Source organism: Tamandua tetradactyla, chromosome 5 (genome assembly GCF_023851605.1).
Source record: "Tamandua tetradactyla isolate mTamTet1 chromosome 5, mTamTet1.pri, whole genome shotgun sequence".
NCBI lineage: Eukaryota > Metazoa > Chordata > Mammalia > Pilosa > Myrmecophagidae > Tamandua > Tamandua tetradactyla.
The window spans coordinates 175,668,746-175,681,667 of NC_135331.1; the positions used below are offsets into that span (position 1 = coordinate 175,668,746).

The window sequence follows — 12,922 nt, forward strand, 5'->3', positions numbered from 1 at the left end:
GAGGAGGATTCGGAAGGCCCAGGTTAAGTTGCCATGCCACCGTTTATGGGCTGCGTGACTTTGGACAAGCCATTTTATTGCTGTCTGGCTCAGTTTCCACATCTGCAAAATGGCAATAATAATAGCCACCTCTCAGAATAATTGTGAGTATCAAAGAGATAATGTATATTATACAACAAACTGCAATGCACTGTATAAACACTAATTATTATTAATTATTCTTGCAGATGAATCTATTGAATGGAATTCTACAATATTCACAATATTTCCATTAGAGCCCACCTTCCATGACACATTTCTCAGGAAAATTGGGGTGAGGGGGAAAGGGGATTTTCAATAGCAGATTAATAACAATTTTCCATTTTATGTTCCCACCATTAGTGTATGAGAGTCCGATTGCTCTCCATTCTTGCTAACATTTGTTGTGGCCAGTCTTAAATTTCAGTGGGAGTGTGTTATATCTTATTGGAACAATGTATTGCCTTAGTTGCATCTTTTAAAATGAAAAGTAGTTACTTATACGGTTAATAATTAAAGGGGCTTTTAAAATGTAGTATTTGTACCCATCACTGTGTTTTGCTCCCATGACTCTCCTCAGAGTTCAGTCTTCTTCTGGCTGTATCCTCTAATAATTCTTCTAGTAGGGTCTGTGGCGGTAAAGTCCCTGAATCTTCATGTGGCTTTATTTTACCCCCAGTCTTGAAATGACAGTGTGGCTGAGTACTTGGGTACATTGTATTGTGTTCTCTATTGTTACTGATGAGAAGTCTGCCACTAGTCTTTCATCATTCTTTTGTAGGTTGTCTATTTTTCTTTCTGTTACTTTTAAGAATATCCTTTTATTTTTGACACTATTCAGTTTTACTATGGTGTGTCTAGATGTGAATCCGCCCTCCTCAGAACATTCAACACTCTTTCAATGTGAGACTTTATTTACTTCTGCAAAATTCTCTCTTATTTGTCTTCAATAACTTTGCCTTCATATTTTCCTTCTGAAACTCATGGAGTTTCTTAATCTGCCTTCCATGTCTCTTAACTTCTTTTTAAAATATTTTATTTTTTTGTCTTTTTGTACTATATTCAGGATGAATTCCTCATTATTATGTTTCAATTCACTAATTATCTATTTAACTGTGTCCAGATGAGAATTCAAGAAGAGAAATTTATGTATTATTCTCCTTTGTATAAGCCTATCCCAGTGCCCTTCACATAGAAGTTCTACAATAAATATTTGCTGATTAAATATATATATATCAAACACCTTGAATATTTGTTTCATTTCTTTTTATAGTTTTATTAATAAGAATATAATATTTCCATATAAAAATACCATATAAACAAGTTTGCAACAACTTTTAAACAAAATGCAACAATATTCTGTCCATACAAACAAATCTTAAATTTTTATGCAAGGTTAAAATGCTTTCATTGTGATTTGGCTTCAGGCATGGCCAAATACAGCTCTTTACCTTTGAGAAATCTTTTGGGATTGTCTTAGTTCCCTAGGGTTTTCATAATAAAGTACCACAAACTAGGTGGCATAAAACAACAGAAATTTATTGTCTCACCATTCTGGAGACTGGAAGCCTGAAGTCTGTAGGGAAGACTCTTTACTGGCCTCCCCCTAGCTTCTGGAGGTTTGGCTGCAATCCTTGGGCTTCAATCTTGGTCTCAGTTGTCACATGACCTTCTTCCCTCCCATGTGGCTGTCTGTGTCCAATTCTCCCCTTCTTATGAGGACACCGTAACCCAGTTTGGACTAATCTTAACAAATAATGTCTTCAAAGACTATTTCTAAATAAGGCCACATTTATAAGACTGGGGGTTCTGATTTTGAGCATGTCTTTTTGAATTGAACACAGTTCAGCCCATAATAGGAATCTTCTGGTTGAACCCTTAGGTCATGGTTTTTCCAGCTAGTCCTAAATTTTGGATCACTCAAGTATTTTATAATTTCCATTTTTCTCAATGTTGTGATTTTATGATGAGCAAATTCTGGCATATTCTGGTTAATTCTGTTCATTTGGTCTATGAGGATGTTCTCTGTTTTGCTTCTGATGCTCTATTTGCTGGTGCTGAACATTTTGTAGGTCATGATACAGAGCAACCCATGAGAAGATTCTGGCACTTTGTGGGAAGATACCCTGAAACAGTTTCCCCCTTCACTCACACCAGATGAATCGCTCCCTCAATTTCTTATGGGTATAATCTGAAGTGCATTATTAGCTCAGGGTTCACAAACTACACAGGGAAAGATGCTAGAACTCTTTAAACAAGTTAACACGGGCTCATTGACACAACCAGTTAAACCAGTAAGCGCCCATAAAATGGCAACAGCTGTTGGAGTCTAATGATCAGAAAGGGCCATAAGCTGATTGATGTGACAGTTTCTCACGATGAGCCCAACTCCCGACAATATTCTATCTTCCCTGCAGAGAAGTGGAACATTTATCAATTCTTTAATTGCTGGTCTGACGATTGGTGGGCAACAACTCTTCTCCTCTTTCACGTTCACCTGTCCCTGTCAGGTTGGCAAAAATTTTTCTTATGGCTTTGCTTTCCTAGTCGTTCCTGCCTTGCTTCTTCTGATTGCCGGCTATGCTCTGAGAAGCCAGATGTGGACTGTTAGTGAGCACTGCTGCAGCTGTACTCCTCCTCACCGGAGAACCAGCCCCCTGGAACGCAGGCTGGTTTGCCTTAGGTTCTTCAGCATAACAGGCAGGGCACTTGTTGCTCCATTATCGTGGCTGGTGGTGACGCTGCTGACGGGCACCTACTATGAGTGTGCAGCAAGCGAGTTTGCATCTGTGGACCATTACCCAGTATTTGACAACATCAGTGCCCACAAGCGGGAAGAGATCCTAGCTGGGTTTCCATGTGGCAGATCAGTTCCTTCTGCCATGACCCTGGTGAGAGATGAGTTGGCTCTTCTGCACAGATATCAGTCACAAGTAAGTTCTTGATTTTTTTTTTCTTTCTGCTATCCATATGAAATATAGTCACTGGAAACATTCTACAGTCTGCTACTCCTCATAATGTCTGATTATTTGAACACAAACTAGAGGCCATTCATCAAAGTGAGTTCTGCTGTGAGGCTATATGAATATAGTTAGGAAGTTGAATTTAGGAGTCGGCAGACCTGGGTTTGAGTCTTGCTTGGTCACTTATTAATCTGCAAAACCTTGAGTAAGTTATATAATGTTGCTTTGCCTGTCTCTTCTCAGCTGTAAAATGGGGATATTAACAGTGCCTACTGTATGGGGTTGTTGTTAGGAATAAATAAGCTAATGCATAGTATAAACAACAAATTTTAGATATTGTTATTATTACTATATTACTAACCCCCCTTTTTCTACATATATACATATATGTATGTATTCTTACCGTGCATTATGATACATTACAATCTCATCTAATTAGGATTAAAAATGAACTCTAATGCTAGTTCTAACTTTGGTGTCATATTGGGGAGGGTATAAATTTGACTGCATTTGTAAGTTAAAAAAAAGGGGGCACATTTTTCTCTGTAGAGAAAGAGCCATTGGCCTTCATCAATTTCTTTAAGGGATTTGGAAGAAAAAAACTGTTTCAAGCCACTATAACTGAATTAAATACATTATTTTTTTAAACTACTTATTGCAAACATATAGACTTCTCTTTACCCTATACCTTTCGATTATAAAAATTAAGAAGTGCTAATGCTATTAAGTTTTTTAATTACTATCAAGACACAGAATACCAAAATGTTGCATATGGCACAGTTCAAGAAAAGTCAGAAATCTTAAGATACGCTTTGTCTTCAACTTTTTAAATTCCAGCCCTAAAGCTCAGACAGAAGGAGTGATATGAAGATAAGTGAAAAGTCCAAAAGTCAATGGACACTTACAACTTTTAAAATATATTCTTATTTAAGAAACACTAAAATGCAGTACACATGGTAATATTTTTTAAAGTGAAAATGCAATGTTTTATTAAGTGCACACATGGAATTCTAATGTGAAAAGACAATTTTATAGTTCTGAGTACCATCAGTCAGTGGGTTCTTTGTTTAGTGAAATGAACATTCTTTGAGATGCTTATCATGAAAATGTATAAAAATTTCATATCTTAACTATTCCTCATAGTCTGGAGAAGCAGGTATCATTTTCCCCATTATACATATGAGGAAATCTAAGTTCAAAGAGCTTATGTAACTTGCATAATTTCATAGAGGTAATAAATAGGTGATCAAGGTATACAAAGAATGGTATACAAAGAAGGTACCAGGCTGCCTTCTACAACTACCCACAACTTCGATCTCATTTAAGGAATATATATTGTTTTCAGCTGGACTTTTTAGTTGGACTTTTCTGGATTGACCACGTGATCCTATTAAGTTAAAATCCTTTCTCTGCACTTACCACATTCTAAAATATCTTACTGCCATTAGTTTCACCTCATTTCAATTGACTTTCAACACCCGAGTCAAAATTATCTTTCTAAATGCAAATCAGATGATGTGACTCTCCTGTATAAAGTCTTCCACTAATTCTCTGCCAACCTGAGCACAATTCTAAATTCCTCAGCATGGTATAAAGGTCCTAGAGTATCTAACCCCTGGCCACTTTTCCACATGGCTAAACTCTTCATGCTCTTATTTTTTTTTGTCTCCTCCCATTATTATAACTCTCCCCAATGTCTTACATCTGGTTAACCTCTCTTTAATAATTTGCTTCAGCTTCAGCATCGCTTCCCTTGGGAAGTATTTCCTGATACTCCTTTCTCTCAAATGAGTCCATTTCTTTTTCATTGTGCTTCTTCAGTGCCCTGTGCTTTCCTATATCAAAAACTATTTAATTGCACCATAGTTCTTGGTGTGCTGGTTTGTCTCCCTATTTAGGGTTGAAGATAGTGGACAGGATGTATGTATCTTAAATTATTTAAATCTGAGTCCTTATAACCAAGCACTATGTCCAGCACATGGTGACAGCTCAACCTGAGGCTTAAACTACAATATTTGATGAATTAATGGTTGAGATGACTTTTCCTCCACCATGTTTGCCTCTGTTAAGTTAAATCATGATGCAATAACCCTTTGTAGATTTTAGCTCCCATAGAGTGCAACTATTCCACTGTACACAGACTTATTTGTGAATCACAAGCTGCAGAAGAGACCTTCAGCTCCCAAGCTATGGCTCCAATCTGGAGCTCCGCTAAATGTATGGAACTTGTCTCTCTTACTTTGCATAACAACCACTACATATTTTTAAAAGAATAATAAAAAGGAAAGGATTCTAAGAGGAAAAAACAGTCATTTACCCTAGTTTTTAGAAGTCGACACTAAATGGTTACAGATAAAATCTATTTTATTTTTCTTTCAAAGATCATTCATAAAACTGGTCAACATATGACCATTTGAAGGTGGAGGGGAATGTAAAAGAAAACAGTCCTTCATGGCACAGTGACTGTGGTGTCAAAAATACATTTAGGGACATAAGTGTCTGCTCGCTGACTTTCTTCTTTGGTGGCAAAAGGTAAGAGGGAAAGAACAGCTCAGGAAGAGTATCAATGAAAAATTATTGGCATATCATTGAAGACACCATAGAAGGCAACCATTATTATTCATTATTTTCATGCCCATCACTATCAAATATTTCATTAGGCACCACAGAATGGATAGGCCTTTTTTCGGGGGATGGCTAAGAAGCAAAGTTGAGCTAAAAGGCAACAGTATATTTCTGTACCTTACATAAAAGTAATGGGTGGCTCATTGCATCTGTCACTTCAACACCATACTTAGAATCCATTCCAAGTTAGCTGGCCAAATTCCTTGGCAATCCAAAGGCCAGGTTGAAATGCCTGGATAATAGTCTCTTTCGGACTGATAATCACATCAAATGCTCAGCAACTTCACATTTTAACATATTAGAGACTAGAAAAACAAATTTCTCACCCAATTTCTTAGGTTTGTAGAACTCCTTCCTACCATGACTGCCTCTTGACTACTTGATGCACTGATGTTTTCTGCCTTTCTTTTAAATAATTATGTGAAGATGCTGGGTTGGATTTTGATCACCTTGGCAACCATCGCTGCCCTAGTTTCCTGCTGTGTGGCAAAGTGTTGCTCTCCCTTCACCTCTCTGCAACATCATTACTGGACCAGTCACTTCCATAATGAGAGGGAACTCTTCCGACAGGCTGCAGAGCAGCACTCGCGACTCCTCATCATGCAGCGCATAAAGAGACTTTTTGGCTTCGTTCCTGGGAGTGAGGATGTCAAAGAAATCCGTATTCCTACTCACCAAGACTGGAGAGATATTTCAGCCCCCAGTCTCCTATGTGTGGGTGGTGACTCGCAGGGTCGCTATAGCTTCCTTGGAGACAGGGTGGCTGAGGACCATGAGGAAGGCAAATCAGAAGGTATTGAATTACAACCTTGATTATAGCGCTTGCATAATGCAGATTGCTCAACCGATACTTAATTTTTATCATGATGGAGTTTCAAAGTAATCTTGTCTTTTCCATTCTCTACTGATATTTGTTTACATAAGTGCCCCCAGAAATGGTATCTCTAAGATCAATTTGTCCGATAATCATGTCAATCTGTACCTTTTTAAAATCTCTCTGATGGTCCGTAAATGCTGCTCGTGTCATATTGGTCTAATTAAAGGACAGAATTTGAAATCATATCAGAATTTTAATCTTGTTTTCTATTACTTGGTAGCTATGGGGAAATGAATATTTGAGTCATTCTGCTAGAACCATGGGAAGATGATGCATTATTATATCATCATTAGTATCACAAATGTTGGTTGTAGCATTTACATGCTAGGATTATTTTTTTTGTATGTTATGTGGTGGGGGTCACATTTCATTCTTTTGCCATGTGACTATCCCCATATTGCAGCACTATTTGTCGGCTTTTTTTGGGGGGGAAGTGCATCAGTTGGGAATTGAATCCTGGTCTCCTGCATGGCAGACGAGAATTCTACCCCTGAACTACCCTTGAACGCCCCAATTTTATAGTCACTACATGCAAAGTTTTTCCAGAAAGCTTCACTTCTATACTCCACTATAGGGATACTGCCTGTGCCTTTACAATGTTCTCATTACAAATTGCACCTTTGTACTCAATATCCATTTCGGGAACCACAACTGCAACCTGTAATTGTATATCAATTACCTTGAACTCCATAAGGACTTATCTACCTGACTTTTCTTTACTTGGTTCTATTAAATTTAAACTCTAGTGCATGGCAATTTTCTAATTTTATCTTGATAATTTCTGGTATATGTAGTGTCTAGCGCTTGATTTTGTCACATGCATTTAAGCAACTGGTTCACTGGCTAAAATAAGCCAATCTAAGGGTTTTTACTTGCTTATTTGTTATTTATTTTGGCCAAAATAATGATTGCTTACTGGGCAGTGATTCAACTGTTAGTGGTCAACCTGACTTTCCAGATTCATTTTCAAGAAGAACAGAGAACTTAAATATCAAAAAGCAATCAATTTTTTAGTAGTTTTTAAAAACAATTATGGGAGAAAGGGTCTATTTTGTATGGAATTCTGGATTCCTCAAACTTAATAGAAACAGATAAAAAATGAATTTTAAGGCAACAAAACATATTCAGTGTTTCACTAAAATGAAACTGTATAGTACTTTACTAGATCAGGAAACCTGTCCCTCCCTCCCCATTATTTTTATTTATTTATTTATTTATTTATTTTTGGGTGCATGGTCCAGGAATCAAACCTGGGTCTCCCACATGAAAGGTGGGCATTCTAACCACTGAACTACCCATGCACCTCTGCCCCACCCACACACACAATTATTTATTAGTTATCTAACCATGGGCAATGAAGTTAGCCTCTCTGGGACTGTTTCATTTATAAAATGGGAATAATATACTTTTTCTGCTAAAAGGCAATGAATGAATTCCTTCTAAAGCTAATAGGCTTCTTATGTTTATGCTTACAGATAAATATGTATATTACCTTCTGGAATGATACTAGACCTACGTGGTTTCTTTGGAAGGAAAATATCACTGAGTTTGATCCTGAGTTTTCTCTAAATGTGGCATTGTGCTTTAAAATGAATATTGACCTACTGACCTTTTTCAAGTGCTCAGGGCAAAATATTCTGATTGGTCACTTAACTCTCTACTCAGTATTGATATGACATTACAAGTGACTTCTAAAAAAAAATGGAGTTACAGTATGGAAGGCAACTGGAGATCTAGCTTCTCGCTGATATAAATTAGCTGTGTAAATACAGAAATCATATTCGCTTTGTTCTCCAAGGTCTTCTCTAGTTCTGAAATTCTGTGGCTCCATTTAGCTGAGATTTTCTTGAAATGACTCCATATTAGGACATACTAGTTAAATCAATACTTTACACTGCATGCAAAATTAGTTTTTTTTTTTTTAATTTTCAGGGAATATACTACAGTAAAGACCTTTCAATAATATGTACAGTTAACAGCAAAATCTCAAAGAATGTATGAAGTTAAAGAATTACATCATCAGAAAGAACACTAATAAATTGTTGATACCTAGCCCAGGAAACCTTGTTTCCACTAGCTTCTGAAGCCCTTTCTACATCAAACTCTTTGAGTGTGACATGCACAGCTTGTATCTGGAACCGGTGAATCATTATCTTCCACTAGAACTTTCTAGCAAAGGATCGTAAGTATTTTCTGGCTTCTCCTCATGGCTTCGAAGGGCTTTTCAGCATCCATATAAAGGGTAGTACACAGCCTTGGCATTTCGTTGTCTATTATCCATTTCAAACTAAATTTCCAGTCATTTCAGTCTCTTTTCTTTATTTTTGGTCCCGAGTGTTCTTTATTTTTCAACCAGTTAGGCAAAATTTTTCCATTAATAACATAGTACTTCCTTCCCTTTATGCTTAAAGGATTTATGTAATTATAAAACATATAATTATAATCAATTATGTTCTAATACTACCTTCTATTTTGCTACCATATGCTTTTGGCTATCACATCAAATGCTGTGGCATATATATAGAGTTGCTCATTTCTTAACTTCAACTTTATCAGCTCTAGTACACCCCCGCCACAGTCTAAATTGCCTATTTCCCAGGAGACGCAAAAACAATCCCCATGCTTAGATCTGGTTTACTCAGCATTCTCCGTGCTTTCCAAAGCTAAATTGCAGAACCAAATTTATACTCTGTCATCCCCTTTCTCTCCTTTCTCTGTTCTCAATCTCTAATTGTTTTTGTTTTTTTTTTTCAATTCAAAGCCATGATTGTAAATCGGAAGCAATAGTGTGATTTCACAGTGTTTTCACTGTGGGAAATCACATTAACCCTAAAACTATGAAATATCACCACTGACCAAATATCTTCCTAATGACAGATATTTGCTACCTCAAAATATAAGGTACAGTGATCAATGCAGGTGGCTAAAGGATCACTACCTGAGAAGTAGATTGGCAAATGATGGTGTATACATATCATCGAATGGTGTGCTGCTACAGAAAAGAATGAAGTTGTGAGGCATGTAACATTGAGAATGAACATGTGGGATATTTGGTGAGGCAAAAATAAGCCAGAAACTAAAGAACACTTATAGTATGGCCTCCTTTTGAAAATGCTTATAAGAAAATGGGGGCCTAGATTGTAAGCTCTTACAGCAGACACATTTAGTTCGGAGTGGTAATTATTACTTCTTGATATTAAGAGGCTGTTTTATCTCTGTGTAACCTGGTGTTTAGAGATAAGAACACAGCCAGTCAGGTCGGGATTAAGGTAATTCAGAACACAGGAGTAAGGAAGACATTGTCTATATTTTAGAAACTCACCTAGTCTTTGAGACCAAGGGAAGAAAGGTTTATTTTGTCTGGAACCAAAATTTTCTGTAGCACATAATCCATCTCAGCCTGTCTGGATAGCTCATTTGAACAACTGAAACACAGGGAGCCCAGAATAAGAAGGAGAGCCTTTAATCCTGTATATCTTAATGTAATCCTGGACACATCCCAGAGTATATTAAGCAGATAATCAAAAAGTATTGGCAAAGTCCCTTGAGAGATGGGAGAAAAAATATGGAACTATTAAACTTTACCACCGGGGAAACCCCTGATACTGTATCAAACATTAGGGACACCCAAATCAATAGGCCAAGCCCTAGATCTTGAGGCTTGCTCTTGTGAAGCTTATGTATGTAGCAGAGAAGCTCAGCCTACTTATAGGCATGCCTAAGAAGGACCTCTTTTGCTGCTCAGATGTGGCCTCACTCTCTCTAAACCCAACACTGTAAGTGAAATCATTGCTCTCCCTCCTACGTGGGACATGACACCCAGCAGTGAAAGTCTCCCTGATGACATGGGAGATGACTCCCAGGAATGAGACTGGCCCACCTGGCCCAGGCACCGTGGGATCAACAATGCCTTCCTGACCAAAAGGGGGAAAAGAGGTGTAATTAATAAAGTATCAGTGGCTGAGAGAGTTCAAATAGAGTCCAGAGGCTACATTGGAAGTCTCTCTTATGCAAGCTTCAGTTAGACATTCCTACCTATCATAATTTGCCAAACCCCAGCCAAAACCATTCCAGCCAATCCTAAGGAACACCTAGAGCAATATATAAGATTCTACAAGGGTTCCATGCACTAGGGCAACTTTCCAGAAATCTACAACTTCCAAATGGGTCCCTGGACCAGATAAGTCCTGAAACCTAGGCGGCCACTCTCTCCAGAACATCAGCTAGTTCCATCTCTATATTACATATTACTGACAGCCCCTTCCAACATGAAAAATTTAGAATGGCCATTGCCCAAATACCCCTAAAGAGTGTGAGAAAGACCAAAGGTGATGGTAAAGATAAACAGAGAACATAGGGCTTAACAAATGAGTATGATTGCTGAATCATTGTATTGATGTTTCTCTTAGTCTCCAGTATTGTAGAGAAGCTAGAAGTAGAAACCTAAAATTTTGGAATTGTAACCCATACCAAATTCTGAAATCTGTTCTACAACTAATTGTTGCTCTGTGCTTTGAAATTTATTGTTTGTTTATATATATATGTTATTTTTCACAAAAAAGAAAAAAGAGTTAATTGTGATGATAAAAAAACTATTTATTCCTTCTAGCCTCTGATGTTCTGGAGCACCTAGAATGAAAAATCTGAGATGATGGTATGGTAGTCCATGACAAACTCTGGGCCCTGTCCTGTAGCTACCTGTTGAAGAGTGCTTTGAAAACTATTGCTTTTTTCTTTCATTGCTCTGTATATATGTTATATTATACAATAAAAAAGTTAAAAATATATATATATATAAAGTATAGAGATACAACTTTAACCTCAGAAAAAAGTCTGCCAAAAGTTAGTACTGCTCACTAAAGAACAGATACTGGGATATTGTGGCAGCTTCTTTGAGCTGTAGGGCATACATCCATACCTGTGATCCCTGACTGAAAAGCAATGGATGGTATTTTGAGTGAGGCAAGACACATTATCCCAAATGTGAATTACTTTTCTGTACTAACCACCATGCACAATTAAGCTGCTCTAATCTCAGTACACAGAGCTTCAGAAAGAAAACAGATTTCAAATGTAGCTTCCTCTGCTGTCCTCTTGTGGTCCAAACAGGTATCTGCCTGCAAGGTGTGTCAGGGTGAGAGTGCTAAAAATCACCATAAGGAGTGCTTACTACATGCCAGCCACTTTAAACTTTACTACTTACAACAAACTGGTAAACTGGTAATACACACATTAGAAAATGGCTTGCTGAAATGATACTGAATAACCTAGAGAATGTGAGAGAATTTTGTGTAAAGTGCTATTCAAATGAAATGTTTTCTGACTGATGTAATTATTTAATTAGATAAGTGGTGAATCTTGGGTCATAATTGGAATCCAGACCCACCTGACCCCATTTTTTAAGGTAAATTTCCCCACTTTATCTATGAAGTAACTGAGATATGGAGAGTCAAACAATTTGGCAAAGTCGTATACCTGGAAGCGACACAGCCTTGGCATTATGTCTCCAGAGTGTGTGCTCCACAGCACCTAGCTAGAGTAAAGCCACAGGAGGCAGCCTGGCAACCTTCCAGGGGGTTGCAAGTGTGAAAAGGATTCTCCTCCAACTCCTGCCAAGAAGAGCTAAAACATCCTGAGCTCTGACAATAAGTGCCATATCACTTGTGAGTCTTTCTGTTTCCCTGCCCCTGCATATATAAGGACTCACCTTCAAGGCACTTTGCTTCTTAGCAAAGTGAGTTCACTCTTACGGGAGCAGGTGGCTTGTCCACTGCTACTGGGGCATGACTTTAGACCTGTGTTACCCAATCGCTAGCGACATTAATTCTAGTAGTGACAAACTAACCAAAACCCACCCAGGAGTCTCAGGCATTTTCATTTCTTATGCAGGGGATGGGCAAGACATCACTATTATCTGTCCATTTGTATTCAGTAGACCATTGTTAAGGAGGATCAAAATGGAAGTCGGGAAAACATGGTCTCCCACCATTCTTATGGTCTTACATCAGCCAACCTCTCTGGGACTTCAGTTTTTCCTTACACAAGGCAAGGGGAGGCTGATTAAATTGTGGAAGTGGGTGTTTGACCCATTTTGAATCACAGTCTCTTTTGAAGAGCCATTATAGTGAAAGCATTTGAGAAAATGATCCAGAAAAACTAAGTTTACACAGAGACATCTATTTGCTCAGAGTTTACCTACTGTAGTAGACTGCACAGTGACCCCCCAGAGATGTCTGCGCCCTGATTCCCAGAACCTGCGAATACTCATGAATACTACCCTGTAGGGCAGAAAGGACTTTGCAGATGTCATCAAGTTAAGGATCTTGAGTTCGGGAAATTATTCTGGAATAGTGATCACAAGGACCTCACAGGTGGGTTACAACCACAGCGAAGGTGATTTTATGGCAGCAGAGGAGTATAAGTGATGCAGTGTGAAAAA

General features: G+C 37.9%; 2 protein-coding genes across 5 annotated transcripts in view; one reads left to right on the plus strand and one right to left on the minus strand.

The window, feature by feature from the left end:
• The window catches only part of CALHM4 (calcium homeostasis modulator family member 4), a 41,599-nt gene extending 34,933 nt beyond the window's left edge, over positions 1-6,666 (plus strand). The window contains exons 2-3 of one of the 3 annotated variants that reach the window (XM_077162719.1): positions 2,566-2,951; positions 6,033-6,666. In XM_077162719.1, coding sequence (XP_077018834.1) covers positions 2,616-2,951; positions 6,033-6,419 — 723 coding nt within the window. In that variant the 5' untranslated portion in view covers positions 2,566-2,615 and the 3' untranslated portion in view covers positions 6,420-6,666. Of the gene's footprint in view, positions 1-1,267; positions 2,952-6,032 lie in introns of those variants that run through there. The other 2 variants (XM_077162720.1, XM_077162718.1) reach the window with 2 other exon arrangements.
• TRAPPC3L (trafficking protein particle complex subunit 3L) overlaps positions 1-12,922 on the minus strand; it is a 65,205-nt gene that overhangs the window by 40,819 nt on the left and 11,464 nt on the right. The gene's annotated exons all lie outside the window — the stretch shown is intronic.